General features: G+C 53.1%; 1 protein-coding gene and 1 long non-coding RNA gene across 2 annotated transcripts; both read right to left on the bottom strand.

The window, feature by feature from the left end:
- Window positions 1-264: 264 nt before the first annotated feature.
- Window positions 265-1023, bottom strand: LOC132076590 (COMM domain-containing protein 4-like; the record flags this gene model as incomplete). The annotated part of the gene is made up of 3 exons (XM_059477718.1): window positions 265-584; window positions 678-717; window positions 961-1023. Coding segments are annotated over 3 exons (423 nt in total), but the record flags the coding sequence as incomplete, so codon positions are not given.
- Window positions 1024-1041: 18 nt separating this feature from the next.
- Window positions 1042-2089, bottom strand: LOC132076924 (uncharacterized). The gene is made up of 2 exons (XR_009418982.1): window positions 1908-2089; window positions 1042-1430 (listed from the first exon to the last, which is right to left on the bottom strand). It is a non-coding gene; the product is annotated as an uncharacterized LOC132076924 (long non-coding RNA).
- Between the last annotated feature and the right edge of the window lie 14338 nt (window positions 2090-16427).

Raw genomic sequence — 16427 nt, 5'->3', positions numbered from 1 at the left:
ATCTTTCCATACAAACATTGCTCCGCTCTCCAGAGGATTATTGTGAGCAGATGTGAGCTCTGCTGTCCCTTTGGACTGACAAAGACAGAGGTTTTGTCCCAAGTTCCTTTTGAACCTGTCCTGCACCTGTTACGAGTCCTCAGTCTCCTGCAATTTTGTGGGTCAGTGACATGTAAAACAGCACAGCTGGCTGGCATGCTTTGCTTATGAGGGGAGACAAGAGAAGAATCCCTCTGCTCACACCAGACCTGCAGCTGCCAAACCTCACCAAAGCACCTGAGGAGCCCCCAGGGACGGATGGTACAGAAGGGAGGTGATGGAGGACAGCACAGCAGGCAGCCTGCCCTCCATCTGGGTGTGAAGAAGGCAGGGCTGGGAACTGTAAGCAACATCCCAGCAGGTCTGGCTGATGGTGCCACCCTGAGGGCTTCCCCTGCCTTTGGGCAGTCCCAGCTGCTGCAGCTCACTTGACAGAGACTCATTGTCTATGCTGTGCTTGGCTGCACTGGAGATGATGAAGCCGAGGACAGCAATGGTTGCCTTCACATCCCCTGACTGCAGATGGGAAGGAGAGAGGGCGAGCTCTGTCACCTTGGGAAGGCACCTGCAGATTCATTGCTGCCCGTCTCTGGAGCATGGCTCCATCGGGGGATCGTGGTAAGGACAGCAGTGCTCACCTAACTGTGCACCTGAGAACAGCTTCAGGACCTTGTCATACTGTGGGAGAGCAGAGCTTCACAGTAAATACCAGCTAACATACTTAGTACCAGTGTTAACACTAACAATCCTTACCTAAATATTAATACTAGTAACACTTACTATGCGTATTATTAATCCTATTAGAGGCTGGTAGAGTTCTTAAGGCTGAGGCTTGCATGAGGAACACAAAATTAATTAACGTTGCTGATTATGCTATTGTGTTGAAATACTTGGCCTCCACTGCAGTAGCCCCACACTTACCTCGATGGCCTGCCCCAGCAGGTCCCAAAACACCTGGATGCAGATCAGCTTAAGCTTCACTGATGTGATAAACAGAGTTCATTCTTTAAAATTTTTAAAAGTTTATTAAAGGATAAAAGGACAAAATAATCCAGCACTGGGATGCTTTTAGCACACAGCCAAAGAGCACAGAGGTAGCTTAAAAACATGTTCACTATATACTGTTACATTGCTGAGGTTACATGCATATTCATTAACTTACACATTATTCAAACATTCCTTTGACTTTTTGATGTTCCAGGAACTCTCTTGTTTGGTTTTAACCTCTGACTTGTCTGCAGAACGTTCTGTAAATGAGGTCTACACATTTTATTTCTTCCTGTAGTTTTATCCTGTTGCTTCGCACTCCCTGATAATACCGATAAGAGTCGATAAATGCTTCCTGGATGCTTAAGCTCTTTTTGTCACTATTATCACTTGGTAGGGGCAGTCTGCAGTTATAATAAACAGAATAATTGCTTTACACCATTTTCTGAGTTAGTTACATGGAAGTACTTTAGTTTCTATTCCAACATTTTGCTAAAGCCTACGATATATTTATCAGGCTACTATTCATATGAAATATACAGTGCATACATAAACTGGCATATTACACTATACAAAGCAGTTAAAAGTAAGTATAAGTTTTACCATATCAAAATACTTGTAATGCAAAAAGCTAATCTATGAATGTGAAAGCCAATATTGTTTTATCATCTACAACATCCGACGACGAGGGTGAGCAGCGGGCCCGCAGCAGGCGGAGGGCGGGCAGGGGGACGCGGGCACTTAACTTTGGCCAGGGTGCTGATCTCGGCCAGTCGGGGCAGGCCAAGTCCCCGCAGAAGCGGAAGCACTGCGGTAGAAGAGGCACCCAGAGCCCGCAGCGGGCGCTGCACGCCCTCCCCGCTCCCGAGCCCTCTCCTCACCAAATCGCCGCCGCTCCCTAGTCCGCCCTGCTGCCGCAAAGACGACCCGGAACCCCTCCCGGGCTACACTCCTCTCCGCCTCCTGCCCCGAGTGCCGATGGGGCGCTCCGGTAGGGGCTCTGCGGGGGTCTTTTCGCCGGGACCTGGGCACGAGAGAAGGCCGGAGAAGGGGACGGGGGTTTGGCGAGCGCCGCCGCCGCCGCCGCCGCCGCCGCCGCCGCCGCCGCCGCCGCCGCCGCCGCCGCCGCCGCCGCCGCCGCCGCCGCCGCCGCCGCCGCCGCCGCCTGCGAGCCCTTCGGGCAGCCCGAGCTCCGCCCCACGCTCCCACGGGCCTCAGCCTGACGGCTCCTAAGCCTGCCAATCACGGCCCGCCTTTCTCCGTCCGCCCTGTCCAATCACAGCCGCCCTTTCAAACCGGAAGCGGTCTCGCCGATCTCAGCCCGCTCAGTCGCGGCTCGCCGCCTCAGACTGGCCCCGCTCGCCCGTACGTCTGAGGCGCCGCTCCCGCCACCGCCGCTTTGGGAGCCGGCGGAGCAGCGTCCCCGCTGCCGCTGCCTCGGCAGGCGCTGTTGCGGACGGGAAGGGCGGCCGGGAGCTTCCAGTTCAGGTCCTGGTCGGGATCAGGTTCTGGTCCAGGGAAGCGGGCAGGCGGCGGGCAGCGGGCGGACGCGGCCACAGCAATGGCGGCGGCGGGAGCAGCGCTTGAGGGGACCGCGGGGAGTCGCGGAGCGGAGCGCGGCGGGAATGGGCGGGCTGGGATTGGTGGAGCCGGCAGGCGCTGCCTCGGGTTGTGATTGGCTGGCTGTCCGCCCGTGGGGCATAAATAGCGGGCGTTGGGGCGCGATGGCGTCAGTTCGGCGGTGAAGCTGGGAGCGACGGGAGCTGCGGATGCGCGGTCCGAGGAGCGGCGCTGCGCCAGGACGGGACCCCCGCGGCAGCTGATCCGGGGAGCGCTGGTGAGCACGGACGCGACGCCTGCGGCCGTATCTGGGGCCGGCCGCGTCCAGTTCTTTCTGCCGCGCCCTGCGTGGCTCGGGTAGCCGGCGGCTGGTGTGGGGCCTGGAGTGGCGCGGTGCGGGGGGGGGGCACTGCCTGCTGTCACTGGGGGCTGGCAAGTAGCTGTTTCGCGGTTTCTGGATTTAAAGAAATGTTCAGAATACGAGGAATAAAGCTTGCTTTTTGTATTTTTATTACTTTATTTTGTTTTTGCTTGTAATGTTTTTTTTCTTAATTGTGTTATTTTATTATTGCCTGTTTTAATACATCTTTTTGGTTTGATTTGTTTTCTTTACTAGATATCTCATGTTAATTCGGTAAGGGTTGTGGGACTGGGGCTGAAGCACCAGTTGTGAGAGCAGTGGGGACATAAAACCCCAGGGTGTGGAATAATGATTTTGGCATGAGCCAGGCCCAAAACAACGTGGAGTGGTGGAAATGCTGAGGCTAGATAAATGCAATGGGAGGAAGGCATGGAGCTGCAGCACAGGGCCTGCAGGTTATGCCTGGGGGTTCCCAGCCCCTGCCGTGTGGTACCAACAAGGGGCTGAGGGTGTGGGGGCTCAGAGGGTTCTAGGGCCCAAGAACCAGCCCAAGAGTGCCTTTTGGGATGGGGGGGGGCAGGAGTCCAGTGGCTATTGCCAGCCCCTGGAGCTGCCTGAGGGGAGGTGAGGGGGCCTTTGTGCAGGTGCTGGGCTGAGAGCCAGGGTGAGGGGGAGGGTGGATGTTGAGCTTCAGGCCTCCAGTGTCCCCAGAGTTGGGATGCCACTTAGGGTTGCCACTTAGGGCTGGGTGGGTGGATGGGACAGCTTCTAGAGATACTGAAATTGTAATGATGGCAGTAACTGATTTGTGGCCTTATCAACAGCCCCAAGGTGCAGTGAGAAGCATGAGCAGCTTTTAGCTGCAGCCAGTAGGAAGCTGAGGAGCTGGAGCTGAGGCAGCAGACCTGGAGGAGACAGAAATATGGTAGGGTTTGGTGTAAAACCCCCGTGGGACTGGGATAGGGATTGCGGAGCGGGGAGGTGAACTGCATGGTTGGAATTGAAATTGCTGTAAGGGCTGTGATCAGAGCTCAAGAACGAGAGCTAAAAGAAAGATCCTGTCCTGAGAAGCACAAGTAGTATTGTGTGGCACTACTGTGAAGATTTAGAGCAGAAAGTGCAAAAGAAGAGCTGGCAGTTAAATAAAGCTTGTGGGACTGGAGCTGAAATCACTGGGGCCGGGGTGGGGACTGCAGTGCTGCAGAAAGAGTCACTGCTACAAGTGATACTCACTGTGGATCTGAGGACTAATCGCAGAATGGGACACAGCTGGAAGAAGAGAGCTGGCAGTAAAATAAAGCTTGTGGGGAAAGAGCTAAAAGGGCTGAGATCACTGGGCCTGGTCTTGTCATTGTGCGACTGGAATTGCGGCTTAACACATCGCAGCAACCTTAGGGCTGGTACCTGAGACTGTAGCGTTCTTGCGCCGAGATCACTGTAGGCCCGTGACATGGGTGCAGGGGCTGGGTATTGCCGCTAATAGTAGAACCGGATGTGCGGGGTGGCGAAAGGGAGGCTGGAAGCTTGCGCCTGAAAACCCCGTCGATGGCAGAATATTGCCTGCATCTGTGATGGCACCTCTTGGGGCGCACTGTGGGGCTGGGAAGTGGACTGCGGGGCTGGCAACGTCAATGGAAATGGCAAAGGCACTAGACCTGTGAACGGGGCTGTGGGCATCCAGGAGAACTTACGCAGGGGGTGGCAAAGTGACTGGGGACTGCTCGGTGGGGGCTAAAATCACTGCAGGGCTAGCATATGGATGGTGGGGTGGGCTTTCGGAGGCTGGTGCGGGAGCTGAATTGTTTCCAAGCTGGAGCCAAGAGCCAGATGCTGGCATTTGAAGCTGGAAAAACACAGAGCTGGAGCTGCAAGAAGAGAGCTGGCAGTAAAATAAAGCTTGTGGGGAAAGAGCTAAAAGGGCTGAGATCACTGGGCCTGGTCTTGTCATTGTGCGACTGGAATTGCGGCTTAATACATCGCAGCAACCTTAGGGCTGGTACCTGAGACTGTAGCGTTCTTGCGCCGAGATCACTGTAGGCCCGTGACATGGGTGCAGGGGCTGGGTATTGGCGCTAATAGTAGAACCGGATGTGCGGGGTGGCGAAAGGGAGGCTGGAAGCTTGCGCCTGAAAACCCCGTCGATGGCAGAATATTGTCTGCGCCTGTGATGGCACCTCTTGGGGCGCACTGTGGGGCTGGGAAGTGGACTGCGGGGCTGGCAACGTCAATGGAAATGGCAAAGGCACTAGACCTGTGAACGGGGCTGTGGGCATCCAGGAGAACTTACGCAGGGGGTGGCAAAGTGACTGGGGACTGCTCGGTGGGGGCTAAAATCACTGCAGGGCTAGCATATGGATGGTGGGGTGGGCTTTCGGAGGCTGGTGCGGGAGCTGAATTGTTTCCAAGCTGGAGCCAAGAGCCAGATGCTGGCATTTGAAGCTGGAAAAACACAGAGCTGGAGCTGCAAGAAGAGAGCTGGCAGTAAAATAAAGCTTGTGGGGAAAGAGCTAAAAGGGCTGAGATCACTGGGCCTGGTCTTGTCATTGTGCGACTGGAATTGCGGCTTAACACATCGCAGCAACCTTAGGGCTGGTACTTGAGACTGTAGCGTTCTTGCGCCGAGATCACTGTAGGCCCGTGACATGGGTGCAGGGGCTGGGTATTGCCGCTAATAGTAGAACCGGATGTGCGGGGTGGCAAAAGGGAGGCTGGAAGCTTGCGCCTGAAAACCCCGTCGATGGCAGAATATTGCCTGCATCTGTGATGGCACCTCTTGGGGCGCACTGCGGATCCAGTATATCCCAGGTACGTTCTAGGTATAGTTCTAGGTACAGTTCTAGGTTTCTGAGGTGGTCCTGAGTCAGTGCTGAGATTGTGCTGAGTGAGTGCTGAGATGGTCCTGAGTCTGTGTTGATTGTTTGCTGAGATGGTGCTGAATGGGTGCTGAGATGATGCGGATTGGTTGCTGAAATGGTCCTTAGTGGGTGCTGATTGGTTGCTGAGATGGTCCTGATTGGGGGCGGATTGGTTGCTGAGATGGTGCTGAGTGGGTTCAGATTGGTTGCTGAGATGGTGCTGAGATGGTGCTGATTGGTTGTTGAGATTGTTTGAGTGGGTGCTGAATTGGTGCTGATTGGTTTCTGGGATGATGCTGAGTGGGTGCTGAGATGGTCCTGAGATGGTGCTGAGTGGATGCTGCGATGGTACTGATTGGGTTTTGATTGGTTGCAGAGATGGTCCTGAGTCGTTGCTCAGATGGTGCTTATTGGTTGCTGAAATGGTGCTGAATGGGTGCTGAGATGGTGCTGAGTCGGTGCTGATTGGTGGTGAGATGGTGCTGAGCGGATGCTGATTGGTTGCCGACATGGTGCTGAGATGGTGCTGAGTGGGTGGTGTGAAGGTCCTGAGATGGTGCAGATTGGTTGCTAAGATGGCCCTGAGTGGGTGCTGAAATGGTGCTGATTGGTTGCAGCGATGGTCCTGATTGGGTGCTGATTGGTTGCTCAGATGGTGCTTTGGGGGTGCTGATTGGTTGCTGAGATGGTGCAAAGTGGGTGCTGATTGGTTGCTGCGATGGTCCTGATTGGTTGCTGAGGTGGTGCTGAGTGGGTGGTGCGAAGGTCCTGAGATGGAGCAGATTGTTTGCTGAGATGGTGCTGAGATGTGTCTGATTGGTGGTGAGATGGTGCTGAGTAGGTGTAGATTGGTTGCTGAGATGGTGCTGAGTGGGTGGTGCGAAGGTCCTGAGATGGTGCAGATTGGTTGCTGAGATTGTTATGAGTGGGTCCTGATTGGTTGCTGAGATTGTTATGAGTGGGTGTTGATTGGTTGCTCAGATGGTGCTTTGGTGGTGCTCATTGGTTGGTGAGATGGTCCTGATTATGTGCTGATTGGTTGCTGAGATGGTGCTGGGTGGGTGCTGATTGGTTGCTGAGACAGTGCTGAATGGTTGCTAAGATGGTGCTGAGTGCCTGCTGAGATAGTGCTAGATGGATGCTGGGATGGTCCTGAGGGGGTGCTGCTTGGTTGCTGAAATGGTCCTGAGATGGTGCTGAGTTGGCGCTGTTTGGTTGCTGGGACGATGCTGAGTGGTTGCTGATTGGTTGCTGGGATGGCCCTGAGTGGGTGCTGAGATGGTTCTGAGTGGGTGGTGCGAAGGTCCTGAGATGGTGCAGATTGGTTGCTAAGATGGCCCTGAGTGGGTGCTGAGATGGTGCTGAATTGGTGCTGATTGGTTACTGAGATGGTCCTGAGTGGGTGCTGAGATGGTGCTGAGTGGATGCTGCCATGGTCCTGATTGGGTGCTGATTGGTTGCTGATATTGTTATGAGTGGGTCCTGATTGGTTGCTCAGATGGTGCTGAGTGGGTGCTGACATGGTGCTGAGATAGTGCTGAGATGTTGCTGATTGGTGGTGAGATGGTGCTGAGTGGATGCTGCCATGGTCCTGATTGGGTGCTGATTGGTTGCTGATATTGTTATGAGTGGGTCCTGATTGGTTGCTGAGAATGTTATGAGTGGATGCAGATTGGTTGCTGAGATGGTGCTGAATGGGTGCTGATTGGTTGCTGAGAATGTTATGAGTGGATGCAGATTGGTTGCTGAGATTGTGCTGAATGGGTGCTGAGATGGTGCCGAGTGGGTGCTGATTGGTTGCTAAGATGGCCCTGATTGGTTGCTGAGATGGTGCTGAATGGGTGCTGATTGGTTGCCGACATGGTGCTGAGATGGTGCTGAGTGGGTGGTGTGAAGGTCCTGAGATGGTGCAGATTGGTTGCTAAGATGGCCCTGAGTGGGTGCTGAAATGGTGCTGATTGGTTGCAGCGATGGTCCTGAGTGGGTGCTGATTGGTTGCTGCGATGATGCTGAGTGGGTCCTGATTGGTTGTTGAGTTTGTTATGAGTGGGTCCTGATTGGTTGCTGATATTGTTATGAGTGGGTGCTGATTTGTTGCTCCGATGGTGCTGAGGGTGTTCTGATTGGTTGCTGAGATGGTGCTGATTGGGTGCTGAGATGGTGCTGTGATGGTGCTGAGTGGATGCTCAGATGGTGCTTTGGGGGTGCTGATTGGTTGCTGAAATGGTCCTGAGTAGGTGATCATTGGTTGCTAAGATAGTGCTGGGTGGGTGCTGATTGGTTGCTCAGATGGTGCTTTGGGGGTGCTGATTGGTTGCTGAGATTGTTTGGGTGGGTGCTGATTGGTTGCTGAGATTGTTAACAGTGGGTGCTGATTGGTTGCTGAGATGGTGCTGAGATGTGTCTGATTGGTGGTGAGATGGTGCTGAGTAGGTGCAGATTGGTTGCTGCAATGGTCCTGAGTGGTTGCTGATTGGTTGCTGTGATGGTGCTGAGTGGGTCCTGATTGGTTGTGGAGATTGTTATGAGTGGGTCCTGATTGGTTACTGAGATTGTTATGAGTGGGTGCTGATTGGTTGCTCAGATGATTCTTTGGGGGTGCTGATTGGTTGCTGAGATGGTGCTGAGATGGTGCTGATTGGTGGTGAGATGGTGCTGAGTAGGTGCAGATTGGTTGCTGCAATGGTCCTGAGTGGTTGCTGATTGATTGCTGTGATGTTGCTGAGTGGGTCCTGATTGGTTGTGGAGATTGTTATGAGTGGGTCCTGATTGGTTACTGAGATTGTTATGAGTGGGTGCTGATTGGTTGCTCAGATGATTCTTTGGGGGTGCTGATTGGTTGCTGAGATGGTGCTAAGTGGGTGCTGATTGGTTGCTGCGATGGTCCTGATTGGTTGCTGAGGTGGTGCTGAGATGTGTCTGATTGGTGGTGAGATGGTGCTGAGTAGGTGTAGATTGGTTGCTGAGATGGTGCTGAGTGGGTGGTGCGAAGGTCCTGAGATGGTGCAGATTGGTTGCTGAGATTGTTATGAGTGGGTCCTGATTGGTTGCTGAGATTGTTATGAGTGGGTGTTGATTGGTTGCTCAGATGGTGCTTTGGTGGTGCTCATTGGTTGGTGAGATGGTCCTGATTATGTGCTGATTGGTTGCTGAGATGGTGCTGGGTGGGTGCTGATTGGTTGCTGAGACAGTGCTGAATGGTTGCTAAGATGGTGCTGAGTGCCTGCTGAGATAGTGCTAGATGGATGCTGGGATGGTCCTGAGGGGGTGCGGCTTGGTTGCTGAAATGGTCCTGAGATGGTGCTGAGTTGGCGCTGTTTGGTTGCTGGGACGATGCTGAGTGGTTGCTGATTGGTTGCTGGGATGGCCCTGAGTGGGTGCTGAGATGGTTCTGAGTGGGTGGTGCGAAGGTCCTGAGATGGTGCAGATTGGTTGCTAAGATGGCCCTGAGTGGGTGCTGAGATGGTGCTGAATTGGTTGCTGAGGTGGTGCTGAGATGTGTCTGATTGGTGGTGAGATGGTGCTGAGTGGATGCTGCCATGGTCCTGATTGGGTGCTGATTGGTTGCTGATATTGTTATGAGTGGGTCCTGATTGGTTGCTGAGAATGTTATGAGTGGATGCAGATTGGTTGCTGAGATGGTGCTGAATGGGTGCTGATTGGTTGCTGAGAATGTTATGAGTGGATGCAGATTGGTTGCTGAGATTGTGCTGAATGGGTGCTGAGATGGTGCCGAGTGGGTGCTGATTGGTTGCTAAGATGGCCCTGATTGGTTGCTGAGATGGTGCTGAATGGGTGCTGATTGGTTGCCGACATGGTGCTGAGATGGTGCTGAGTGGGTGGTGTGAAGGTCCTGAGATGGTGCAGATTGGTTGCTAAGATGGCCCTGAGTGGGTGCTGAAATGGTGCTGATTGGTTGCAGCGATGGTCCTGAGTGGGTGCTGATTGGTTGCTGCGATGATGCTGAGTGGGTCCTGATTGGTTGTTGAGTTTGTTATGAGTGGGTCCTGATTGGTTGCTGATATTGTTATGAGTGGGTGCTGATTTGTTGCTCCGATGGTGCTGAGGGTGTGCTGATTGGTTGCTGAGATGGTGCTGATTGGGTGCTGAGATGGTGCTGTGATGGTGCTGAGTGGATGCTGCGATGGTCCTGATTGGGTGCTGATTGGTTGCTCAGATGGTGCTTTGGGGGTGCTGATTGGTTGCTGAGATGGTGCAAAGTGGGTGCTGATTGGTTGCTGCGATGGTCCTGATTGGTTGCTGAGGTGGTGCTGAGATGTGTCTGATTGGTGGTGAGATGGTGCTGAGTAGGTGTAGATTGGTTGCTGAGATGGTGCTGAGTGGGTGGTGCGAAAGTCCTGAGATGGTGCAGATTGGTTGCTAACCTGAGTGGGTGCTGAGATGGTGCTGAATGGGTGCTGATTGGTTACTGAGATGGTCCTGAGTGGGTGCTGAGATGGTGCTGAGTGGATGCTGCCATGGTCCTGATTGGGTGCTGATTGGTTGCTGATATTGTTATGAGTGGGTCCTGATTGGTTGCTGAGAATGTTATGAGTGGATGCAGATTGGTTGCTGAGATGGTGCTGAGTGGGTGCTGATTGGTTGCTGAGATGGCCCTGATTGGTTGCTGATTGGTTTCTGTGATGGTGCTGAGTGGGTCCTGATTGCTTGTGGAGATTGTTATGAGTGGGTGCTGATTGGTTGCTCAGATGATTCTTTGGGGGTGCTGATTGGTTGCTGAGATGGTGCTGGGTGGGTGCTGATTGGTTGCTGAGATAGTGCTGAATGGTTGCTAAGATGGTGCTGAGTGCCTGCTGAGATAGTGCTAGATGGATGCTGGGATGGTCCTGAGGGGGTGCTGCTTGGTTGCTGAAATGGTCCTGAGATGGTGCTGAGTTGGCGCTGTTTGGTTGCTGGGACAATGCTGAGTGGTTGCTGATTGGTTGCTGGGATGGCCCTGAGTGGGTGCTGAGATGGTTCTGAGTGGGTGGTGCGAAGGTCCTGAAATGGTGCAGATTGGTTGCTAAGATGGCCCTGAGTGGGTGCTGAGATGGTGCTGATTGGTTACTGAGATGGTCCTGAGTGGGTGCTGAGATGGTGCTGAGTGGATGCTGCCATGGTCCTGATTGGGTGCTGATTGGTTGCTGATATTGTTATGAGTGGGTCCTGATTGGTTGCTGAGAATGTTATGAGTGGATGCAGATTGGTTGCTGAGATGGTGCTGAATGGGTGCTGATTGGTTGCTGAGAATGTTATGAGTGGATGCAGATTGGTTGCTGAGATTGTGCTGAATGGGTGCTGAGATGGTGCCAAGTGGGTGCTGATTGGTTGCTGCGATGGTCCTGATTGGTTGCTGAGGTGGTGCTGAGATGTTTCTGATTGGTGGTGAGATGGTGCTGAGTAGGTGTAGATTGGTTGCTGAGATGGTGCTGAGTGGGTGGTGCGAAGGTCCTGAGATGGTGCAGATTGGTTGCTGAGATTGTTATGAGGGGGTCCTGATTGGTTGCTGAGATTGTTATGAGTGGGTGTTGATTGGTTGCTCAGATGGTGCTTTGGTGGTGCTCATTGGTTGGTGAGATGGTCCTGATTATGTGCTGATTGGTTGCTGAGATGGTGCTGGGTGGGTGCTGATTGGTTGCTGAGACAGTGCTGAATGGTTGCTAAGATGGTGCTGACTGCCTGCTGAGATAGTGCTAGATGGATGCTGGGATGGTCCTGAGGGGGTGCTGCTTGGTTGCTGAAATGGTCCTGAGATGGTGCTGAGTTGGCGCTGTTTGGTTGCTGGGACGATGCTGAGTGGTTGCTGATTGGTTGCTGGGATGGCCCTGAGTGGGTGCTGAGATGGTTCTGAGTGGGTGGTGCGAAGGTCCTGAGATGGTGCAGATTGGTTGCTAAGATGGCCCTGAGTGGGTGCTGAGATGGTGCTGAATTGGTTGCTGAGGTGGTGCTGAGATGTGTCTGATTGGTGGTGAGATGGTGCTGAGTGGATGCTGCCATGGTCCTGATTGGGTGCTGATTGGTTGCTGATATTGTTATGAGTGGGTCCTGATTGGTTGCTGAGAATGTTATGAGTGGATGCAGATTGGTTGCTGAGATTGTGCTGAATGGGTGCTGAGATGGTGCCGAGTGGGTGCTGATTGGTTGCTAAGATGGCCCTGATTGGTTGCTGAGATGGTGCTGAATGGGTGCTGATTGGTTGCCGACATGGTGCTGAGATGGTGCTGAGTGGGTGGTGTGAAGGTCCTGAGATGGTGCAGATTGGTTGCTAAGATGGCCCTGAGTGGGTGCTGAAATGGTGCTGATTGGTTGCAGCGATGGTCCTGAGTGGGTGCTGATTGGTTGCTGCGATGATGCTGAGTGGGTCCTGATTGGTTGTTGAGTTTGTTATGAGTGGGTCCTGATTGGTTGCTGATATTGTTATGAGTGGGTGCTGATTTGTTGCTCCGATGGTGCTGAGGGTGTGCTGATTGGTTGCTGAGATGGTGCTGATTGGGTGCTGAGATGGTGCTGTGATGGTGCTGAGTGGATGCTGCGATGGTGCTGATTGGTTGCTCAGATGGTGCTTTGGGGGTGCTGATTGGTTGCTGAAATGGTCCTGAGTAGGTGATCATTGGTTGCTAAGATAGTGCTGGGTGGGTGCTGATTGGTTGCTCAGATGGTGCTTTGGGGGTGCTGATTGGTTGCTGAGATTGTTTGGGTGGGTGCTGATTGGTTGCTGAGATTGTTAAGAGTGGGTGCTGATTGGTTGCTGAGATGGTGCTGAGATGTGTCTGATTGGTGCTGAGATGGTGCTGAGTAGGTGCAGATTGGTTGCTGCAATGGTCCTGAGTGGTTGCTGATTGGTTGCTGTGATGGTGCTGAGTGGGTCCTGATTGGTTGTGGAGATTGTTATGAGTGGGTCCTGATTGGTTACTGAGATTGTTATGAGTGGGTGCTGATTGGTTGCTCAGATGATTCTTTGGGGGTGCTGATTGGTTGCTGAGATGGTGCTAAGTGGGTGCTGATTGGTTGCTGCGATGGTCCTGATTGGTTGCTGAGGTGGTGCTGAGATGTGTCTGATTGGTGGTGAGATGGTGCTGAGTAGGTGTAGATTGGTTGCTGAGATGGTGCTGAGTGGGTGGTGCAAAGGTCCTGAGATGGTGCAGATTGGTTGCTGAGATTGTTATGAGTGGGTCCTGATTGGTTGCTGAGATTGTTATGAGTGGGTGTTGATTGGTTGCTCAGATGGTGCTTTGGTGGTGCTCATTGGTTGGTGAGATGGTCCTGATTATGTGCTGATTGGTTGCTGAGATGGTGCTGGGTGGGTGCTGATTGGTTGCTGAGACAGTGCTGAATGGTTGCTAAGATGGTGCTGAGTGCCTGCTGAGATAGTGCTAGATGGATGCTGGGATGGTCCTGAGGGGGTGCTGCTTGGTTGCTGAAATGGTCCTGAGATGGTGCTGAGTTGGCGCTGTTTGGTTGCTGGGACGATGCTGAGTGGTTGCTGATTGGTTGCTGGGATGGCCCTGAGTGGGTGCTGAGATGGTTCTGAGTGGGTGGTGCGAAGGTCCTGAGATGGTGCAGATTGGTTGCTAAGATGGCCCTGAGTGGGTGCTGAGATGGTGCTGAGTGGATGCTGCCATGGTCCTTATTGGGTGCTGATTGGTTGCTGATATTGTTATGAGTGGGTCCTGATTGTTTGCTCAGATGGTGCTGAGTGGGTGCTGACATGGTGCTGAGATAGTGCTGAGATGTTGCTGATTGGTGGTGAGGTGGTGCTGAGTGGGTGGTGCGAATGTCCTGAGATTGTGCAGATTGGTTGCTAAGATGGCCCTGATTGGTTGCTGAGATGGTTCTGAATGGGTGCTGATTGGTTACTGAGATGGTCCTGAGTGGGTGCTGAGATGGTGCTGAGTGGATGCTGCCATGGTCCTGATTGGGTGCTGATTGGTTGCTGATATTGTTATGAGTGGGTCCTGATTGGTTGCTGGGAATGTTATGAGTGGATGCAGATTGGTTGCTGAGATGGTGCTGAGTGGGTGCAGATTGGTTGCTAAGATGGCCTTGAGTGGGTGCTGAGATGGTGCTGAATGGGTGCTGATTGGTGCTGAGATGATACTGAGTGGATGCTAATTGGTTTCTGAGATTGTCCTGAGTTGGTGCTGATTGGTTGCTGAGATGGTGACCATCTCAGACACCAATAAGCACCCACTCAGCACCAAATAAAGACAATCTTAGGAACCAATCCGCACCCACTCAGGACCATTGCAGCAACCAGTCAACACCATCTCAGCAACCAATCAGCCCCCACTCAGAACTATATCAGCACCCACTCAGCACAATCTCAGCAACCAATCGACACCATCTCAGCACTGACTCAGCACCATCTTTGCACCCATTCAGCACCATCTCAGCTACCAATCAGGGCCATCTCAGCAACCAATCAGCACCATCTCAGGATCTTTGCACCACCCACTCAGAACCATCTCAGCAACCAATCAGCACCCAATCAGGAACATCTCAGCAACCAATCAGCACCCATTCAGCACCATCTCAGCAACCAATCAGGGCCATCTTAGCAACCAATCAGCACCCACTCGGCACCATCTCAGCACCCATTCAGCACAATCTCAGCAACCAATCTGCATCCATTCATAACATTCTCAGCAACCAATCAGCACCCATTCAGCACCATCTCAGCAACCAATCTGCATCCACTCATAACATTCTCAGCAACCAATCAGGACCCACTCATAACAATATCAGCAACCAATCAGCACCCAATCAGGACCATGGCAGCATCCACTCAGCACCATCTCAGCACCCACTCAGGACCATCTCAGTAACCAATCAGCACCCATTCAGCACCATCTCAGCACCCACTCAGGTTAGCAACCAATCTGCACCATCTCAGGACTTTCGCACCACCCACTCAGCACCATCTCAGCAACCAATCTACACCTACTCAGCACCATCTCACCACCAATCAGACACATCTCAGCACCACCTCAGCAACCAATCAGGACCATCGCAGCAACCAATCAGCACCCACTTTGCACCATCTCAGCAACCAATCAGCACCCCCAAAGCACCATCTGAGCAACCAATCAGCACCCAATCAGGACCATCGCAGCATCCACTCAGCACCATCACAGCAACCAATCAGCACCCAATCAGCACCATCTCAGCAACCAATCAGCACACCCTCAGCACCATCGGAGCAACAAATCAGCACCCACTCATAACAATATCAGCAACCAATCAGGACCCACTCATAACAAACTCAACAACCAATCAGGACCCACTCAGCATCATCACAGCAACCAATCAGCACCCACTCAGGACCATCGCTGCAACCAATCAGCACCATTTCAGCACCCACTCAGGGCCATCTTAGCAACCAATCTGCACCATCTCAGGACCTTCACACCACCCACTCAGCACCATGTCGGCAACCAATCAGCATCCGCTCAGCACCATCTCACCACCAATCAGCACCGACTCAGCACCATCTCAGCACCCATTCAGCACCATTTCAGCAACCAATAAGCACCATCTGAGCAATGACTCAGGACCATCTCTGCAACCAATCAAAACCCAATCAGTACCATCGCAGCATCCACTCAGCACCATCTCAGGACCATCTCAGCAACCAATCTGAACCCACTCAGCACCATCTCAGCAACCAATCAGCACCCACTCATCACCATCTCAGCAACCAACCCGCCGCGACTCAGGACCATCTTAGAAACCAATCAGCATCGACTCAGGAGCATCTCAGCAACCAATCCGCCCCCAATCAGGACCATCTCAGCAAGCAATCAGCACCCACTAAGGACCATTTCAGCAACTAATCCGCACCATCTCAGCACCCATTCAGCACAATCTCAGCAAACAATCAACACAGACTCAGGACCATCTCAGCACTCACTCAGCACAATCTCAGCACTGACTCAGGACCACCTCAGAAACCTAGAACTGTACCTAGAACTATACCTAGAACGTACCTGGGATATACTGGATCCACAGTGCGCCCCAAGAGGTGCCATCACAGGCGCAGACAATATTCTGCCATCGACGGGGTTTTCAGGCGCAAGCTTCCAGCCTCCCTTTCGCCACCCCGCACATCCGGTTCTACTATTAGCGGCAATACCCAGCCCCTGCACCCATGTCACGGGCCTACAGTGATCTCGGCGCAAGAACGCTACAGTCTCAGGTACCAGCCCTAAGGTTGCTGCGATGTGTTAAGCCGCAATTCCAGTCGCACAATGACAAGACCAGGCCCAGTGATCTCAGCCCTTTTAGCTCTTTCCCCACAAGCTTTATTTTACTGCCAGCTCTCTTCTTGCAGCTCCAGCTCTGTGTTTTTCCAGCTTCAAATGCCAGCATCTGGCTCTTGGCTCCAGCTTGGAAACAATTCAGCTCCCGCACCAGCCTCCGAAAGCCCACCCCACCATCCATATGCTAGCCCTGCAGTGATTTTAGCCCCCACCGAGCAGTCCCCAGTCACTTTGCCACCCCCTGCGTAAGTTCTCCTGGATGCCCACAGCCCCGTTCACAGGTCTAGTGCCTTTGCCATTTCCATTGATGTTGCCAGCCCCGCAGTCCACTTCCCAGCCCCACAGTGCGCCCCAAGAGGTGCCATC

This window comes from Ammospiza nelsoni, chromosome 9 (genome assembly GCF_027579445.1).
Source record: "Ammospiza nelsoni isolate bAmmNel1 chromosome 9, bAmmNel1.pri, whole genome shotgun sequence".
Classification (NCBI taxonomy): Eukaryota; Metazoa; Chordata; class Aves; order Passeriformes; family Passerellidae; genus Ammospiza; species Ammospiza nelsoni.
Note: the sequence above shows the minus strand (reverse complement) of the source record. Positions and strands in the feature narration are given on the sequence as shown.